Source organism: Muntiacus reevesi, chromosome 6 (assembly GCF_963930625.1).
Source record: "Muntiacus reevesi chromosome 6, mMunRee1.1, whole genome shotgun sequence".
NCBI classification, from domain to species: domain Eukaryota; kingdom Metazoa; phylum Chordata; class Mammalia; order Artiodactyla; family Cervidae; genus Muntiacus; species Muntiacus reevesi.
The window spans coordinates 46,066,613-46,085,861 of record NC_089254.1 but is presented as its reverse complement, the minus strand read 5'-3'; the positions used below and the strand labels follow the sequence as shown (position 1 = coordinate 46,085,861).

The following is a 19,249-nucleotide window of genomic DNA, read 5'->3' as shown; positions in this document are numbered from 1 at the left end:
TTTTCTAGAACTTTGTTGAGAGAGAATATTTATGAAAGATTTTTCTGAAGGTTAATGGCTTTTCCATTTCTCTTAATCAGTGAATCTTTGAAAGTTGTGAAGTGAGGATGAAAGGAATAAGTACATCATAATTACCGGGGTGCCTTTTTGTTTTGTTTTTGTTTTTAAGAATATCTGTTTTCTTATCAGTTGGAGGTGCCATCTTTCTCTTCCAGCTGGTCTGATCGGCTCCATTGTTGTTATTGTTCAGTAACTAAGACATGTCTGACTCTTTGCGACCCCCATGGACTGCAGCATTCTGGGCTTCCTTGTGTATCACCAACTCCCAGGGCTTGCTCAAACTCATGTCCGTCGAGTTGGTGATGCCATACAACTTGTCATCCTCTGTCATCCCCTTCTCCTCCTGCCTTCAATCTTCCCCAGCATCAGGATCTTTTCCAGTGAGTCAGTTCTTCGCACCAGGTGGCCAAAGTATTGGACTTTCAGCTTCAGCATCAGTTCTTCCAATGAATATTCAGGACTGATTCTCTTTAGGATGGATTGGTTTGAGCTCCTTGCAGTCCAAGGGACTCTCAGGCGTCTTCTCCAACACTGCAGTTCAAAAACATCAATTCTTCAGCTCTCAGCTTTCCTTAAGGTCCAACACACATCCATACATGTCTATTGGAAAAACTGTAGCTGACTAGACGGACCTTTGTTGGCAAAGTAATGTCTCTGCTTTTAACATGCTGTCTAGGTTGGTCATAGCTTTTCGTTCAAGGAGCGAGCATCTCAATTTCATGGCTGCATTTTGGAGCCCAAGAAAATAAAGTCTCTCACTGTTTCCATTGTTTCCCCTTCTATTTGCCATGACATGATGGGACTGAATGCCATGATCTTAGTTTTTAGAATGTTAAGTTTTAAGCCAATCTTTTCACACTTATCTTTCACTTTCATCTAGAGATTCTTTAGTCCCTCTTCGCTTTCTGCCATAAGGGTGGTGTCATCTGCATATCTGAGGTTATTGATATTTTTCCCAGCAATCTTGATTCCAGCTTGTGCTTCATCCAGCCCGGCATTTCGCATGATGTACTCTGCATAGAAGTTAAATAAGCAGGGTGACAATATACAGCCTTGACGTACCCCTTTTCCAATTTGGAACCAGTCCATTGTTCCATGTCTGGTTCTAACTGTTGCTTCTTGACCTGCATACATATTTCTCAGGAGGCAGGTCAGGTGTCTGGTATTCCCATCTCTTGAAGAATTTTCCACAGTTTATTGTGATCCATATAATCAAAAGCTTTGGTGTAGTCAGTAAAGCAGAAGTGGATGTTTTTTTTTTGGTACTCTCTTGCTTTTTCTATGATCTAATGGATATTGGCAATTTGATCTCTGGTCATCTGCCTTTTCTTAATCCAGCTTGAACATCTGGGAGCTCTTAGTTCTTGTGCTGTTGAAACTTATCTTGGTGAATTTTGAGTGTTACTTTGCTAGCATGTGAAATGAATGCAATTTTGTGGTAGTTTGAACTTTCTTTGGGATTGAAATGAAACTGACCTTTTCCAGTCCTATGGCCACTGCTGAGTTTTTCAAGTTTGCTGGCATATTGAGTGCAGCACTTTCACAGTATCATCTTTTAGGATTTAAAATAGCTCAACTGGAATTCCATCACCTCCATTAGCTTTGTTCGTAGTGATGCTGCCTAAGGACCACTTGACTTCACACTCCAGGATGTCTGGCTCTAGGTGAGTGATCACACCATCATGGTTACCTGGATCATTAGATCTTTTTTGTATAGTACTTCTGTGTATTCTTGCCACCTCTTCTTACTATCTTCTGCTTCTGTTAGGTCCATACCGTTTCTGTCCTTTATTTTGCCCATCTTTGCAGGAAATGTTCCCTTGGTGTCTCTAATTTTCTTGAAGAGATCTCTAGTCTTTCCCATTCTGTTGTTTTCTTCTATTTCTTTGCATTAATCATTTAGGCTTTCGTATCTCTCCTGCTTTTCTTTGGAACTCTGCATTCAGATGGGTGTATTTTTCCTTTTCTCCTTTGCCTTTCACTTTTCTTCTTTTTTCAGCTGTTTGTAAGATCTCCTCAGACAACCATTCTTGCCTTTTTGAATTTCTTTTTCTTGGGGATGATTTTGATCACTGTCTCCTATACAGTGTCACAAACCTTCCTTCATCGTTCTTCAGGCACTCTATCAGATCTTATCCCTTGAATCTACTTGTCACTTCCACTGTATAATCGTATGGGATTTGATTTAAGTAATTGAACCCTTTTCTCTCTTATCTGACCTAATGGGAAATAAAGGGAACAACCTTTTACCCACCTCTTGTAAGAATGCAAGACTTAATGATTAGTGTTTTGCATTTTTATTTTATACCAGGATTAATTTTAATTTAACTTTTTTCATTCTGTTTGCTCTGATTTTTATTTCCTCATTTAATTGTATCTAAAGTTGGATGCTTTAAAATTTGTCTTGTATTTTCCTTAGGATGACATAGGATATAAATATTTACCAATTTTCCTTTCTTACTTCCTAACTTTAAGCTTACTTCTTGGAAGGAAAGTTATGACCAACCTAGATAGCATGTTAAAAAGCAGAGACTACTTTGCCAGCAAAGGTCCATCAAGTCAAGGCTATGGTTTCTCCAGTGGTCATGTATGGATGTGAGAGTTGGACTGTGAGGAAAGCTGAGTGCCGAAAAATTGATGCTTTTGAACTGTGGTGTTGGAGAAGACTCTTGAGAGTCCCTTGGACTGCAAGGAGATCCAACCAGTCCATCCTAAAGGAGATCAGTCCTGGGTGTTCATTGGAAGGACTGATGCTGAAGCTGAAACTCCAATACTTTGGCCACCTTATGCGAAGAGTTGAGACTCATTGAAAAAGACCCTGATGCTGGGAGGGATTGGGGGCAGGAGGAGAAGAGGGCGACAGAGGATGAGATTGCTGGATGGCATCACCGACTCGATGGGCATGAGTTTGAGTAAACTCCAGGAGTTGGTGATGGACAGGGAGGCCTGGCATGCAGCAATTCACGTGGTCGCAAGGAGTAGGATACGACTGAGTGACTGAACTGAACTGAACTGACTTTAAGCATAGTTTTAGTTTTGGGTCACTTGCTTTTGTGAGAATCTTTTTGAGTTTGTAGAGATTTATTCCAGAGAAACATATGCATACATATGCCTATTAAATTTTGCACACAATTTCAAGGGACTTAAGAGACTCCAGGAAATCCTGCACCAAAGTCATTGTTTATCTGAAATGTATTTTTTTGGGAGATGTTTTTCTGTATGGTGGCTATGTTCAGTCACCTGAACTTTCTTTGTATATTTAAATTGTATTCATTAGCAGCCCATTTTCAGTAATGCTACCTTGCTCTGGAGTTCTGTGATTCACTGAAAGTGCTAAAAAGCAAAAGAATTATAGCAGTAGATAATATCAGAGTTTTTGGACAGAATTCTTAGTGTAAGGTTAATAAGAAAAGTTCCCAGAGTAGTTTTTGTTCTACTCTTTGAAATATTTGAATAACACTGGTTACCAGTGTTATTTAAACTGTTATAGAACCAAATAGGAAATTAAAGTTGTCATAAAGTACCAAAGAGTAGCTGATATATCCTAAATTGTGTTGATGGTACAAACACAGGAAATTTCAATAATAAAGGAAAAATATTTGACTGAAACCATCTACCTAATTTGAATTACATCTGTTCAAAAGATACACAAGATGAATTTTTTAGTATTTTCTTGTGAACTTATTTTAGAAGTAATAAATTTTGTATTGAAATGAGTAAAAACATGCAAGTATAATGCTTACCTTCTGGTCAGAATAAGGTAACATTATGACAGTAATTGTGCGATTTGTAATTAACTGAGTATAATGGCTGAATGAAGTCATACTTTACATTGTCTTCTTTGTGTTTGGTATTCTTTTATCTTCTGAGTGTATGATTTTTTAAGGAAAATCCTCTGGAGGAGGACATGGCAACCCAGTCCAGTATTCTTGCTTGAAAAATCCCGCAGGCAGAGGAGCCTGGTGGGCTACAGTCCAGTGGGTCACGAAGAGTTGGACATGACTAAGCACGTATGCACATGTTGCCTAGAAAACTTCTTTTTAGAAAATAAAAATTTTTTCCAAAAAAAGAAAACTACAGGCCAATATCACTGATGAACATAGATGCAAAAATCCTTAACAAAATTCTAGCAAACAGAATCCAACAACATATTAAAAAAATCATACACCATGACCAAGTGGGCTTTATCCCAGGAATGCAAGGATTCTTTAATATCCGCAAATCAATCAACGTAATACACCACATTAACAAATTGAAAGATAAAAACCATATGATTATCTCAATAGATGCAGAGAAAGCCTTTGACAAAATTCAACACTCATTTATGATTAAAACTCTCCAGAAAGCAGGAATAGAAGGAACATACCTCAACATAATAAAAGCTATATATGACAAACCCACAGCAAGCATCACCCTCAATGGTGAAAAATTGAAAGCATTTCCTCTGAAATCAGGAACAAGACAAGGATGCCCACTCTCACCACTACTATTCAACATAGTGTTGGAAGTTTTGGCCACAGCAATCAGAGCAGAAAAAGACATAAAAGGAATCCAGATAGGAAAAGAAGAAGTGAAACTCTCGCTGTTTGCAGATGACATGATCCTCTACATAGAAAACCCTAAAGACTCTTCCAGAAAATTACTAGAGCTAATCAATGAATATAGTAAAGTTGCAGGATATAAAATTAACACACAGAAATCCCTTGCATTCCTATACACTAACAATGAAAAAACAGAAAGAGAAATTAAGGAAACAATACCATTCACCATTGCAACAAAAACAATAAAATACTTAGGAGTATATCTACCTAAAGAAACAAAAGACCTATACATAGAAAACTATAAAACACTGATGAAAGAAATCAAAGAGGACACAAACAGATGGAGAAACATACCGTGTTCATGGATTGGAAGAATCAATATTGTCAAAATGGCTATTCTACCCAAAGCAATCTATAGATTCAATGCAATCCCTATCAAGCTACCAACGGTATTTTTCACAGAACTAGAACAAATAATTTCACAATTTGTATGGAAATACAAAAAACCTCGAATAGCCAAAGTAATCTTGAGAAAGAAGAAAGGAAATGGAGGAATCAACCTGCCTGACTTCAGACTCTACTACAAAGCCACAGTCATCAAGACAGTATGGTACTGGCACAAAGACAGAAATATAGATCAATGGAACAGAATAGAAAGCCCAGAGATAAATCCACGAACCTATGGACACCTCATCTTTGACAAAGGAGACAAGGATATACAATGGAAAAAAGACAATCTCTTTAACAAGTGGTGCTGGGAAAACTGGTCAACCACTTGTAAAAGAGTGAAACTAGAACACTTTCTAACACCATACACAAAAATAAACTCAAAATGGATTAAAGATCTAAATGTAAGACCAGAAACTATAAAACTCCTAGAGGAGAACATAGGCAAAACACTCTCCGACATAAATCACAGCAAGATCTTCTATGACCCACCTCCCAGAATATTGGAAATAAAAGCAAAAATAAACAAATGGGACCTAATGAAAATTAAAAGCTTTTGCACAACAAAGGAAACTATAAGTAAGGTGAAAAGACAGACCTCAGATTGGGAGAAAATAATAACAAATGAGGAAACAGACAAAGGATTAATCTCAAAAATATACAAGCAACTCCTGAAGCTCAATTCCAGAAAAATAAACGACCCAATCAAAAAATGGGCCAAAGAACTAAACAGACATTTCTCCAAAGAAGACATACAGATGGCTAACAAACACATGAAAAGATGCTCAACATCACTCATCATCAGAGAAATGCAAATCAAAACCACAATGAGGTACCATTACACGCCAGTCAGGATGGCTGCTATCCAAAAGTCTACAAGCAATAAATGCTGGAGAGGGTGTGGAGAAAAGGGAACCCTCTTACACTGTTGGTGGGAATGCAAACTAGTACAGCCACTATGGAAAACAGTGTGGAGATTTCTTAAAAAACTGGAAATAGAACTGCCATATGACCCAGCAATACCACTTCTAGGCATACACACTGAGGAATCCAGATCTGAAAGAGACACGTGCACCCCAGTGTTCATCGCAGCACTGTTTATAATAGCCAGGACATGGAAGCAACCCAGATGCCCATCAACAGATGAATGGATAAGGAAGCTGTGGTACATATACACCATGGAATATTACTCAGCCGTTAAAAAGAATTCATTTGAATCAGTTCTAATGAGATGGATGAAACTGGAGCCCATTATACAGAGTGAAGTAAGCCAGAAAGATAAAGAACATTACAGTATACTAACACATATATACGGAATTTAGATAGATGGTGGCGATAACCCTATATGCAAAACAGAAAAAGAGACACAGAAGTACAGAACAGACTTTTGAACTCTGGGGGAGAACGTGAGGGTGGGATGTTTTGAAAGAACAGCATGTATACTATCTATGGTGAAACGGACCACCAGCCCAGGTGGGATGCATGAGTCAGGTGCTCTTGCCTGGTGCACTGGGAGGACCCTGAGGAGTCGGGTGGGGAGGGAGGTGGGAGGGGGGATCGGGATGGGGAATACGTGTAACTATATGGCTGATTCATGTCAATGTATGACAAAACCCACTGAAATGTTGTAAAGTGATTGGCCTCCAACTAATAAAATAATATTTAAAAAAATAAAAAATAAAAAAAAAAAAAAAAAAAAGAAAATAAATTTTTTCCCCCTTGGTCATGCAGCGCGGTTTGCAGGATCTTAGTTCCTGCCCCAGGGATTCAACCTGAACCCACAGCAGTGTTAGCACAAAGTCCTACCACTGATCCGCTAGGGAATTCCCACATTTTAGTTCTTAAGGAATCAAATGTCCTGGTGAACTGTAGTATTGTCGCAGGAAAAGGGACCCCTTCCAAGAAACTTGACTCTTGTCTAACACTCAAAAATGAATTATCCGACGACACTCTCACATGTGCCGACAAAGCAAGAGATTTTATTGGGAAAGGGCACCCGGGTGGAGAGCAATAGGAGGGTAAGGGAACCCAAGAGAACAGCTCTGCCAAGTGGCTCACAGTCTAGGGTTTTATGGTGATGGGATTAGTTTCTGGGTTGTCTTTAGCCAATTATTCTGATCAGAGTCCTTCCTGGTGGTACACGCCTTGTTCAGCCAAGATGGATGCAAGAGAGAAGGATTCTGGGAGGTGGTCAGACATGTGGTGTCTCCTTCTGACCTTCCCTGAACTTGTCCAGTTGGTGGTGGCTTATTAGTTCCGCGTTCCTTACCAGGACCTCTTGCAAATGGGTACTATGGTGCCTGGCCAGGGTGGGCAGTTTCAGTCAGTGGGCTTCCCCTAACTGTATATAGGTCCAGCTAAGAATTTTATAAGGTAAAATGAAGTGTGCTTAACTTTTTTTTCCTTAAGGCACTGTGGCCTGAATTGAGTTCAGAGTTGCTTCTGTATCTTTTCGTATAATAGTCATTTGAATGTCTGTCGCTGTGATAGTCTATCTTCTAGTATATAAAGTAATGATGCGTGATAGTCTATCTTCTAGTATGTAAAGTAATGATTCTTAATCTTTAACACACAAATCATCTAAGAGAACTTATTAAAACTTGTTATTTGGGTGCAGCCTTAGAGGTTCTGCTTTATTAAGTAAAAGTAGGGCCCAGTAATTGGAGTATTCCGATAAACACCATGGAAATTCTGATAAAGGAGGCTGTATTTTGAGAAACTCTCTTCTAAACAAGATGGACAGGGAAGCTTGACGTGCTGCAGTCCATGGGGTTGCAGAGTTGGACACGACGGAGTGACTGAACTGAACTGAAACTGAAACAAGATTAATAAGTTTAAAAGTTGTTCTTTCAATTTCTCAAATATTTATTTATCCATTGGTATATCAGTCACTTTTTCTAGGCAAGCATTAGGAAAGGTTACATTAGTGTTACAGACTGTTATTCTATTATGTGAGTTAAAGACAGTTTATAAAGTTAGGTAGCTACAGTTTGCTAGCATTTTGTTGTTTGTAAGAAGGGATGCTTTGAAGAAATTTAATAGCAAATGAGACCGAAGGTTTTTAAGAATTGGAAAGAAAATTCTTAAAGTGTAGACATATAGTTTGATTTTTTTACATTTCAGCCTGCCCTGAGTGTGGTATTAACAATATTACAGTGAAATACATATCTTTGTTTCTTCTCTACCCAATCAGTATTCCACAAATAGTATGATATGTGGGATTGTGTGTAATATTAATGGCTGCTGTGTATATGTGTCAGTTCCATATATTAATATATTTCTCATTCCTACAGTCTGTGTCTCATATGGCCCGAACTCTGAGTTATTAGTATTAACATTAAAAAAATTTTATGTTAATATGTTTTCATTTTGCATTACCTACTAGTATTGTACGTCCTAAACTGTCTCTGTGGAAAGTGATTCCTCATAACCTTATTATCTTCTCTTGTTCCATTTTTCTTTTCTCTCTGAAAAGTTGGTGATGTGTTTTGGTAGTCTGCCTTGCTGAATGCCTCTCAGAAACATATGACATTAAATAATTGCTTACATGGAAGCAGGGTGAGGAAAATGACCTCAATCCCAGACAAACTCAGCTCTCCGTTTCTATCTTACTTGATGCTTCAGGGTTTGATACTGGTATGAAGTTAATATTGGTGGCCCTGACAGGAGTGACAGCACTTTTTACCACTTGTTGGTGTAAATAAAAAGCTGTCATCCTTGAAAGCCATAGATATAGCGTATAGAGGTCTGTTAAAAAAAGAGAAGTGTGAATAGAAGGGTAGAGATACTTAGGGTTATTTTCACACGTTATTTTATCATGGGCCAGGGGAGAAATATTACTGTGTTAAATTTGCTCATCTTTTTCTCTCACAAAAATGAGTATTCTTTAGAAGGTGATAGCTTTCGTATAAATGACGAACCCAGTGTTCCTTTTGTTTCTACATCTCAGTGCTATTTTTTTCCAGATGTTTGTGAATTGTTACAATATTCTTTCATTCTACTTATTATAATGTAGTATAAGTTATCATATTACTACTGATCTGTCTAGTCTATTGACTGCATTTTAATTCTTTCACTGTTTTGAATGCTTTTTAGAAAACGTCTTCAAATTAATTGTCCTTTGTGAACTTGAATCTATAATTCTATGTTCTCTTTGTATTTCTCTAAGAGTGAAGCATCTCTGAGTTTTTTTGGATCTTTTTCCTAGTTTTTCTGAGTTTAATTATCTCCTTGTATTTCTAATTTATAATAGGATCTGAGCTTCTCTCTTCCCTAACATTTATTGTTTGTCATCTTACGTTTAGCTTTCTTTGAGTTCACTTCGGTCCCATAGGCAGCTGTCATTCAGAAGGGGTATATATGGGTGTCCATCTCTGAAATGTAAAAAAAATAACTGCCAAAAGTTTTCTCTGGTTTTTATATTTCTTACCTTACAGAGTAGAAATGAAGAAAAGAAATAGATTATTTTATGTGTTTTTCCCTTGGTTTTAACTTCCATTTAGAAAACTAAGCTGTTCCACAATTTGTTAAGTTATCTTTTTTACTTTTTGAAATATAACTTGAAGCTGTTTTATTATATTATAAAAAGTTTTTAAGTACTTGATATTTTATCAATATTTTTCAGAAACCTTGCTTATATGATTTTTTTTTATTTTTAAAAATTATTTTTATGTAGCCATTAACGAAGAATGAAGGTGATATGTATATAATGAGTTGGATGGATAATTTATAATAAATTATTAGGAAAGACACAAAGGATCATATTTATATTCTTTACTTTGTATATGTCAAATTTTGCCAGTGTTTAAAATTTTTTTTAATTAAAAAAACTACCAAAGAAGAAGACAATGTTTAATGGAAAAACTCAATAAACCAATATGTGAAAAATACAAAGTAGATAATATAAAACATTGAATTGGAGTTTTCATTTTTAATATTTATAATAACTAGAACATTCTTGAATAATATTATTTATTTTACTTAATTGAATTTTCTGCTTTTCCAGAAATTCTTGTTTTTGTCCTTGTTACCTATGTATTAATGCTTTATTCAAAGCCTAGTTTAAAAAGTTCTTAGATCATTGAGGAAATCTCATTTCTTGTGGTCGTTCTTACGGCCATCATTTTTAATTCTTCAGTCTCTTGTACCAGTTGGCTTTCTAGTCAGTTGGATACTTCACTGATTCTGCCTTTATGTTGCCTGTCACATGTATCTGCTCCTTTGCAGAGCTGCCAGCACTTTTTGCCAGGCCTTTCCTTACCTGTCAAGATGATGCAGCCGCTTCCTCCCCTCTGTTTTACCCAGCCACTTGGTTTTTCGGTTTCCCATTGCTGTGTCTTCAGCAGCTCTTCTACATAGTGCTTTTTGTTGTTGCTGTTTGGTTTTTGTAGCTCACTGCCTACTGCATTATTCCCCTGCTCAGATTTCTCTGCTGGCATTGAAGACCTCTATCTTTTGGTTCTAATTTAACTTACCAGATAAGTTCTCACTGCTGTATTACTTTTCTTCTACAGGGAACTGTATTTTCTGTTTCCAGTATATGCTTTAGTAGCTTTCCTCAACAATCCTTTTATTTATACTGTTCTTAAAGCCAACATAACTCTTTTCTTATTAAGAATTTGACTCTTTTAAAATATCACATTCTGATTTTTTTATAGGTTTTTCATACTTTTTACTATCTTGATTCTATTTTTTAAGCTCTGAGGGTAATACATAAGTTTCTGCCATATAAGTATCTTCCATAATGCCTTCTACTTTGTAAGGATTCAAATGTTAATTGAATTACAAAGCTTACTTGAATGTATAGTCATAAAATATAATAAAGCCAAAAGTTTTATTGGCTTTGGAAAGTAGTCTAGAAGTTACATGTTGAAGAAAGCCCTACGAATAAAGCACTTGCTTTCTTATACTTTTAGGTTTTTGCATTTAAAAGTCTAATCTCAGTGAAATCTCACGAGTCTGATTTTTTAATGTCCAGAGAGCTGATTTTTGCTATAACTTTATTTGGGGGATTAAAAAAACAGACCACATACCTAAAGATTGACTTATTATGAGTGAGAAGTACAGAATTATTATGAAAGGCATTTTTAATTAAAGCATTATTGTTAATTCTTTTTTAATATGTTTGAACATCTGTTGAGTACAAGTTGGTAGAATAACAATGACCTTAAATTAGGAAACAAATCAAAAAGCAGTAGTTCCATATCTTGTTGAGTGCTCTTCTTTAGTTAGTTTTTAAAATAATAGTTGTTTCTGTAGTTTTTAAGAACTAACACAGTTAGCTGTATAGAAATTGATACCTGTGAATGTGATTTGTGGCAAGTGGGTAAAAAAAATTTGATTTTAAGAAGATCCCATATTGAAATTATTGTTACCTTTATTGCTTTTGCATTTAAAACTTCATTCTAACATGAAAAATTTGCATTAATGTTTTTAAAAATAAAATTATTTGAAGTAAAGTAAAAAATTTACATGTTATGGTAAGAGCCATTGTAAGAAGAATAAAAATAATTCACCTTTTCGTTGAATAAGCATTTAAAAAAAGGTTGTCTAAGCTTCTCATTCTTTCTTTTTAAGCTGAGATCAGCTGTTGCAAACATATTTGTGACTTGTTTTTAAAAACTGAAGTTTTAACATGAATATTATTGTAGTTTACAAGTTACATATTATTTAACACTAACAAGCTATCAGAGGTTATCTGGTAAATATGAATATTCTTGATTATAGATCATTGGGTATACTTCTATATATCTGAAAGATTAATACAGGTGGGCAGAAATGCTTGTTAGTTGTTGTCGTGTCAAGTGTAGAAATAGTAATAGTTTAGAGAGAAACGTAATATTTGCTGTGTATTTCTTATTTTGTTGTTTTCTTATTACAGAGAACAAGAAGGCAATAAGGCAGTTTAGACAGATTTATTAGAAAAATGGTTTTTAACTGAGTTTTTTGGCATGTTTATAGACTTGAAGATGAAAAATATTTAAAACATAAAGGGTTTTTCTTAATATGAAAACTTCAAAAATAATCTGATTTTCACTTAGGTTAAAAACTCGATATTAAAATATTTATGCTCAGAAATCCAAGTATAAAATTAGTTTAAAAATTTTAAAGAGTATGTTAGAAGATACTCTGTGCTAGATATACTTATCTAACAAAAATTTTCTTGATGTCTTTATGAAATCCTGATATCTCTTTAGAGTTTCAAAATATTAGTCCTCCTTGTTTATGCTTCATATTGTCAAATTGAGACATTTCTTTAATTCTATTAAAAAGTACAAAGTAAGGCAGAAGGAAACTGTTCCTTTTCTAAGATTTGACATTATGTCAAAATTATTATCAGAAATATATCACTATTAAATTTCTCATGTAATCTCAGTGAATTCAAGCTATTGCATGGTGCTCATTTCCCCAGTGTATAAGATAGTTCAGTAAACTAGATTGGGTGAATTTCATTTATTTACACAAAAGTGGTGTATCACTGTTTTTTTCCTTAACAGTCCAACATTTAATTTTTAATTATAGAAGACCACCTGATGAAAACAGTTTCTTTCAATGAGAGATTATTATTGAATTGTTTGACAAAATTTTTTTATTTAAAAATGAGTTGCTACTTGATTTAGTGAATACAGTATGAAAAAACAGAATAAAGAATTGTCCAGTTAACCAATTACAAGGTAGCAAGTATTTGCCTATATTTGCCTACTTTAAATAACTTATTGCTAGTTTTCATATACAGTGATAATTAGCACTTACTGATAGATTATTAGATTATAACAATTGGAAAATCCTTGTTTGATATAAGATTCTCAAACCTGATATCTATAGTTGGGATTAGTAATTTCATAGTTTCCTAATATGAATTGAGGATTGGAGGCAAATGCTTTTAAGTTTATGTGTTGTAGAGTAAAAAACATTCACAAGATTTATTGCCACTTTAATGATTTTCAGAGTTGAAAAGAACTAGGGTATTTTGAAACACTTGGGAGTTCTGATAGTGTAGGAACATTGTATAAATTTTATTACTTCTAAAGTTGCTATGTATCTAAAATTATAAGTTGGTGACTTTTCTATAATGACATAAAGTCTTTTTTCCCTCATTCCTAGAATTCAGATTTCAGTAGTTAATTTCTGTTATACAAAAAGTCCAACTTGAATATAAAATTAGGATATCAGTTTGTTTTAATGTACTGGTTTTTGCCTGTATACTGTATTAATCCAGAGCATTTTGTTTAACTCAACCAAAGTGAGGAAGGAAGAAAGAAGCTTTGGTTTTCTTCCTCCTTTTTATTGTCAGTTTGTTTGTATATTGTAGGTATAGTGCCCTTGATCTTAAAAAAATCAAACTTTTCTTCATAATAAATTTTAAATTTCAAAAGCTTCCCTGTCTTGATGTACATATAGAGTTGTTTGTTTTTTGCTTTTTGAATTTTAAAATCCTAATAAATCCTGCAATTTCCTACATTCCAAAAAGGATAAAGTTTCATATATAGGTCATTATTTTTGATGCATCAAACATTATAGCAAGTAGACTATGTTAGAAAACATAATATAGCAGTATAGAAAATCCTGGGTTGTTTTGATTGTTTGGAACCCATAATTTTGGTTTCTATGTTAAAACTGCTATTCCAGTTATTAACATATAAATATATCTATAGCTTGTGGCTTAGAAACAATACACTTTATAAAAAAATGCAAGGATATCTGTATCAGTTATATTTTAAAGTTATACAGTGTTTTAAGGCTATGTATTTATTCTTTAGAAAATATGACTTACATGAATATCTTCTGATGGACATAATATTGACAAAATATACACATGATATTACCTTAACAAACTGCCATGCAACAGATACATTAAGTAATGAAGAAATTGAATATATATGACCTAATTTAATCTTGACATTTACATTGAAAGTTTACAACATAACCTATACTTAAATTGTTTTTCTTATATTTGGCAGTAATTCATTTTTTACAATTTAAAAATTTTGAATGTGGGTTTGGTGAAACTTAGACTTTCCCTAGTCTGTGACAACCTGAGGTACTAAACATTTTTCTCTTATTTCACTGTCTTCAAAGGTGATTTTTTTGTTTCTTTTAGGATCTATCCAAGAGTTGTGTATTACAGCATTATTAGGCATGGGATCAGCTTCTACTATGGAAACAACTCGCTTTTTCATTTTACTTTTTAAGACCTTTTGGAATTTTTGTCTAGTAAATGCATATAATAGAGGGTGAAATATAGTTGTTCCATAACCCATGACTAGAAAACACAACCTTAATTTTACTAAAAGGTCACTTGGGCCTAAACATAAAATGGTGGTATTTAAAACAGAAATTGGTGTCCAGCAGAGAAGAAATGTAGAAATAATCAATAAAGACATTTTGAAGACTCTTTTTTGCCTTTCTCGTCGTTCACGGTGTCGTTTCATAGCTCGCCGGAGAGCAATTATTACAGACACTGAAGTTCTAACACCAAAGACTACATTTCTCCCACCACTGCCCTGTGACATGTCTGTAGTCTCATGTTGTGTGGTTAGAGAAATTGTCTTTTTCTTTCTTGCTTTCTTCTTCTGCCCTGTTGAGAATCTTGTGCCTATTCGAATATTGAGAGCCTGAAGTATTTTGCTGTATGTGATTAACATCACTATGACAGTGAAAAAGAATATTGGAATCTGTACTAGCAGGTGATAATACATTCCCAGTTCAGTGTAGTATTCATCTGTGCTGACACACAAAAGTGTCTTGTTTTCCCATGTATTTCCACTTTGAAGGCTGAAAAAATTTACCTCAATAAAGGGAATCAGGAAGGAGAAAAAAGAAAAAATCCAAATGGATATCATTAGCATTGCAGCTCTGCCCATTGTCAGAATTCGGTTTGCAGGCTTTACAGAGATGTCGTATCTGTCCAAAGTGATAGCGAAAACGTTGATTGCTGTTGAGACACTTGCAAAAGATACACAGGCCTCATGGAAACAGCAGATGAGAGCAGTGTTACTCTCCAGTGAAAGCAGAAGGATAACTATAGTTAGAGGAATACATCCCACACAAATGATTACATCAAGTACATGAAGATTCATTGTTATAATGTTACTGACAGAGTTGATTAAGTTGGATTTCATGCAGTAAAGTACCAATACGGTGAGGTTGCTGCCAAGTCCCAAAACAATTTCTAACATAAGAAATCCGGTGAGAGACACTTGAAAACTTAATGGATATGATAGTGGTTGGTACATATTGGTGTTGATGTCATCAATGTCATCTCGCACTGTAATGTTAGATTCAGACTGCATGTTGATTTCCAGAATGGGAGAAAAACACATTCTTTTGGAGCAGCTGTTTTTCCCCTAGAAAGTGAAATAGAATAAACTATTTGATATTCAGCAATTTAAATGACGTACAAAACCTGTGTTCATTGTGAAAAAATTTTTTATTGTGTACTTAGTTTAATTTTTAAATTTATAAACTGTTAATGGAAAATGTAGAAACATCAAGATTACATTGTTTTGATGTAAAAGGAAATTGGCCCATTTGAAGAAATAACTATTGGGGATTGCTTCTATATGGTTTGAAATTATTTAATAAACTAAAAAGGTTTTCCTTATTAGGGTTTTTCAAGGTTATTATTTGATATACAGTGTATTTTTGTATAATAAAACTACCCAGTATGCAAAAGTAATTTTAGCCCAGTGTTTTAAGATTTAATTTTAAATGTTGTGAGTAGGTGGAAAATAAATGCTGTTTTAACATGTTGTGGCACAATTAGTGTAGGTGTAATTATTCCCATGAGCTTTCAAGTGAACAGGACAAATGTTCATTTAAAATGATAAATGGCACAGAGCCCTAGTTTGTTTTAAATCACTTTGTCCTTTTCCTGATTGAAATTCACATTCAGAAGTCTATAGTGTGCTTGGGGATATCTGGAGTTTTCTCCCACCGAAATAGGAAAATGATAAATATTTCATATTTTGCAGTGAAAGTGCTCATTGAACTTTACGAGCAAAAATTGAAAGAAAAGGGACAGTATTTTGAAATAAAACACCACAAACCTTGGTTAAAGAGCACTAATCACTCCTATGAATGAATGATTTATTTTGTGACCACACCCTTTCATATCATGTAGAAGGAGAAAATGGAAATTTAATATCACTTAAGAAATAGCCATTTTTGTGAGGGTTTAAAAGAATATATCAATTGATTTTATTAAGCAGATTTTTTTTAAACAAAAAATGAAATTTTAGGGAAGAAGGAGTATCTGAAGCCCATTTTCTGAGGAATCTATTAAATTTACACATTCCTTATGAAACCTTTTGTATAAATCACCCAGTATATATCATTTTGAGGAAAATTAAGGAAAAAAACAACTCTTGCTAATTCATGCATATTTATGTTTTAATATAGAAGTTTAGAGTAATTTATAAAAATAATGTCTGATTTGCTGGGCTAAAATGTCAGTAATTTGTATATTAAAATATAAATGATACAACCAACTGTATTTCACATTTCAAATACAACATTTTGCCTGTAAAATCATAACAAATTATAAAAGCTAACAATTTTCAGAACTTGTTAGCTTTTCACTTGTAACCTTTGACAAGTTTTAGAATACAGTTTTATTTATGCATATTATTTTAGAGGTAGTATTTCAGAAATACAAATGCCGATAACATTATTAATTTCTTTTGAGCTTGATATAAAGTATTACTAAAGGCATATATTTGAGTAAGTGAAAGTCTTAGCCAGCATTGAAATCCTATAAAAATGAGAAATTTTAAAGTGTGCCAGATTTTCAGAACTGACAGATTAAAACATCAGACCTTTGTCATAGCATTTAGAAGTGTCAGTTTTAGACAATAACTGAGGGAAATACATTGAACTGTAGATCAAGATTCTTTTCTCTTGTAAATGTTAAACAGTGCTGTGGGCTGCATGCATCTTCTGACCTACCTGTTTGTTGTTGCCTTATGGGCCTTTTGGCTCACTATAGCAGTTTTCCACAATATGATAACATGATGTCATTGACAGATTTGGACATGATTTTTTTTTTTACCTGACAACAGTGAAGTAGCTGTGTTTTATTTCATGTCTTGTAGGAATTCTTTCATTTTTCTCTTCAGTACTTCAGCTGCATGAATTGTAAGATTTAGTTGACTGATGGATTTCTAAAGACCAGTACAAAATACTTGTGTTTGTTTTACCTTAAAAAGTCACAACCGAGAGAAACTTCCTCAAATGGTAGGTGTTACGTTTCCCATTGAGAGAGTTTATGATGATGTTTCTTTATTTTCCAGAACATGTGAAAACAAAAAGGAAACATAAAGTTTCTAGCTTCTAAAATGTTTTTAGACATCCTTTTGTTACAAATGTAAATCTGTTTCTATAGCAGTCCTTATTACTTTGAAACGATTTCTTGGTCACATAACTTGCTTTGTAAGTCCAGTCCATGTTCTCTTGATAAAAACCATCTGCTATTTAATTTGGTTTGTTTTCATTAGAAGAGGACACATAATTGGTCATGAAACTCAGATGGAAAAATTCTTTAGTAATATTAATTGATATGAATATCTGAATATTTAATGCAGAAAAATACTTGGTAAAGCTTCATTAGCTTGCTGGTAATGTATGTCATTTCTTTTGGCAATCCATGTTTCATTGTTTCTTCAAGAATTGGTGGCTCCACGATTCTGGTAATGTTATAGTATAAAATTCTCCTTTAAAAATGCTCACCATTTTGTTTTCAGGGTTTTTCAGTTAAATTGCTTTTCATTTTGTGGCTGTTTTATATGGCATCTTCTTAGGATTATTATTATTGATGTGTTATAATCCCAGCAGTCGTGTAGACCTCTATTCTCCGGTTTTAACTCTTTAATGTCTTAAAATCATGTGTTGCAAGAATATCCTGCAGTTTATGGTTCAGACAGCTAGGGAGATGATGGATCAGATGCATTCTTCATATTGTCAGTTGTAAATACTGAATTAGCTGCTTTGAGCCCTTGTGAAAAAGAAAAAAGTAGTTAAGCAATAGGGTTCCTAATAATTTTCAATTAATTGAAAGTTACTTTAGTTGTGCTTATTTAACACCATACACAGTATTTGTTATCAAAGTAAGGAAACTGTATGTATTATTAGAGCCATAGCTTATGCATAAATTTAAAGATTTCTTTAAATAAAAATATTCTCTCTTCCTAACGAAGACTAAATATTATGTTATTCAGTAACAGTTAATATTACAGACATTGTGTTTTTTAAACCAATTTCTGCTCTCATTTTAGAAGTTAACGTGTATTTTAGAGATTATGAGCAATTAGCATACATTGAAAGTACTGTCATTCCTTTTTGTCTTTATAATAATTTAACAGTATTTCCTGCTGTAAAATATTATAGCTTGTTTAATTATTAGCACAGGGTTTGAATTTTAACTGGTTAAAACAAATTGCATGATAAATACTATAAATTTCCTTGAACTGTTCATGTGGTTGAAATATAAAGGGTGATATAAAATGTAACTGCAAATTAAATAATTTTCAGTGAACATGCCCAGTAATAAACTTAACCTAAAATTGAGTAACAATAGCTAAATAATAAACCTGATTCTTTCAAGAAATATGATAATTTTTTGAACACTTGAGAAAGACTAGTAATGACATTAGGATACTTAGTAGTCTGAAGTGACTTAAAAAGCTGGTATTTTCATCGTGATTCAACAAAGACTATTCTTTATATTTAACATACCATCCTAAAAAATTACATTTAAAACATACCATATCTTAAATAGATCTAAAAGATACATGCTTAGCAATAAGTAGAATTAAGCAAATAAACTCTTAAAATTTATGCTGAAATTTTTCAAAGTAATTTTACCCCACTATGCTGGTTCAAAAGCAGCCGAGTACTATAATAAGGAGCACAGCTTACCTCTGCTAAAGATTTGAAAGATTCTTGATGTAGTTGAAGCGTTTCCAGTGTTGATTGATTCATTTTGTTCACTGGTTAGTAGAGGACCGGGAAAGAGGGTCATAAACACCTCTTTGGAAGAGACCTTAATGAAGATGTGTGTCTGTACCATGCCATTGTTTCAGCAGTGCTGCTAATGTATGGAGCATGTAGTGCTGCTTGGAGGCTGCTGCAGTCTCTCACTCTTCCTACTGTGGAGTCAATAAGCATCTGAAAATACATAATGAAAGTAATTTAACATACTGAAG

At 33.9% G+C, this 19,249-nt stretch overlaps 2 protein-coding genes across 4 annotated transcripts in view; one reads left to right on the top strand and one right to left on the bottom strand.

Annotated features, from left to right (window-relative positions):
- The window catches only part of COG5 (component of oligomeric golgi complex 5), a 276,034-nt gene that overhangs the window by 55,109 nt on the left and 201,676 nt on the right, over positions 1-19,249 (top strand). The gene's annotated exons all lie outside the window — the stretch shown is intronic.
- On the bottom strand, positions 14,069-17,066 carry GPR22 (G protein-coupled receptor 22). 2 transcript variants are annotated; one of them, XM_065939932.1, is made up of 3 exons: positions 16,995-17,066; positions 15,910-15,921; positions 14,069-15,383 (listed from the first exon to the last, which is right to left on the bottom strand). In XM_065939932.1, exon 3 carries the CDS (start codon positions 15,368-15,370, stop codon positions 14,069-14,071), a length of 1,302 nt encoding a protein of 433 aa, XP_065796004.1. In that variant the 5' UTR covers positions 15,371-15,383; positions 15,910-15,921; positions 16,995-17,066. The 2 variants fall into 2 exon arrangements, with proteins under 2 accessions (XP_065796004.1, XP_065796002.1); XM_065939930.1 differs by lacking the exon at positions 15,910-15,921 and having other exon boundaries at positions 14,069-15,394; positions 16,991-17,066.

Coding starts and splice junctions, on each gene's coding strand:
- GPR22 (XM_065939930.1), bottom strand. CDS start 15,370: ATGTGTTTTTCTCCCATTCTGGAAATCAACATGCAGTCTGAATCTAAC.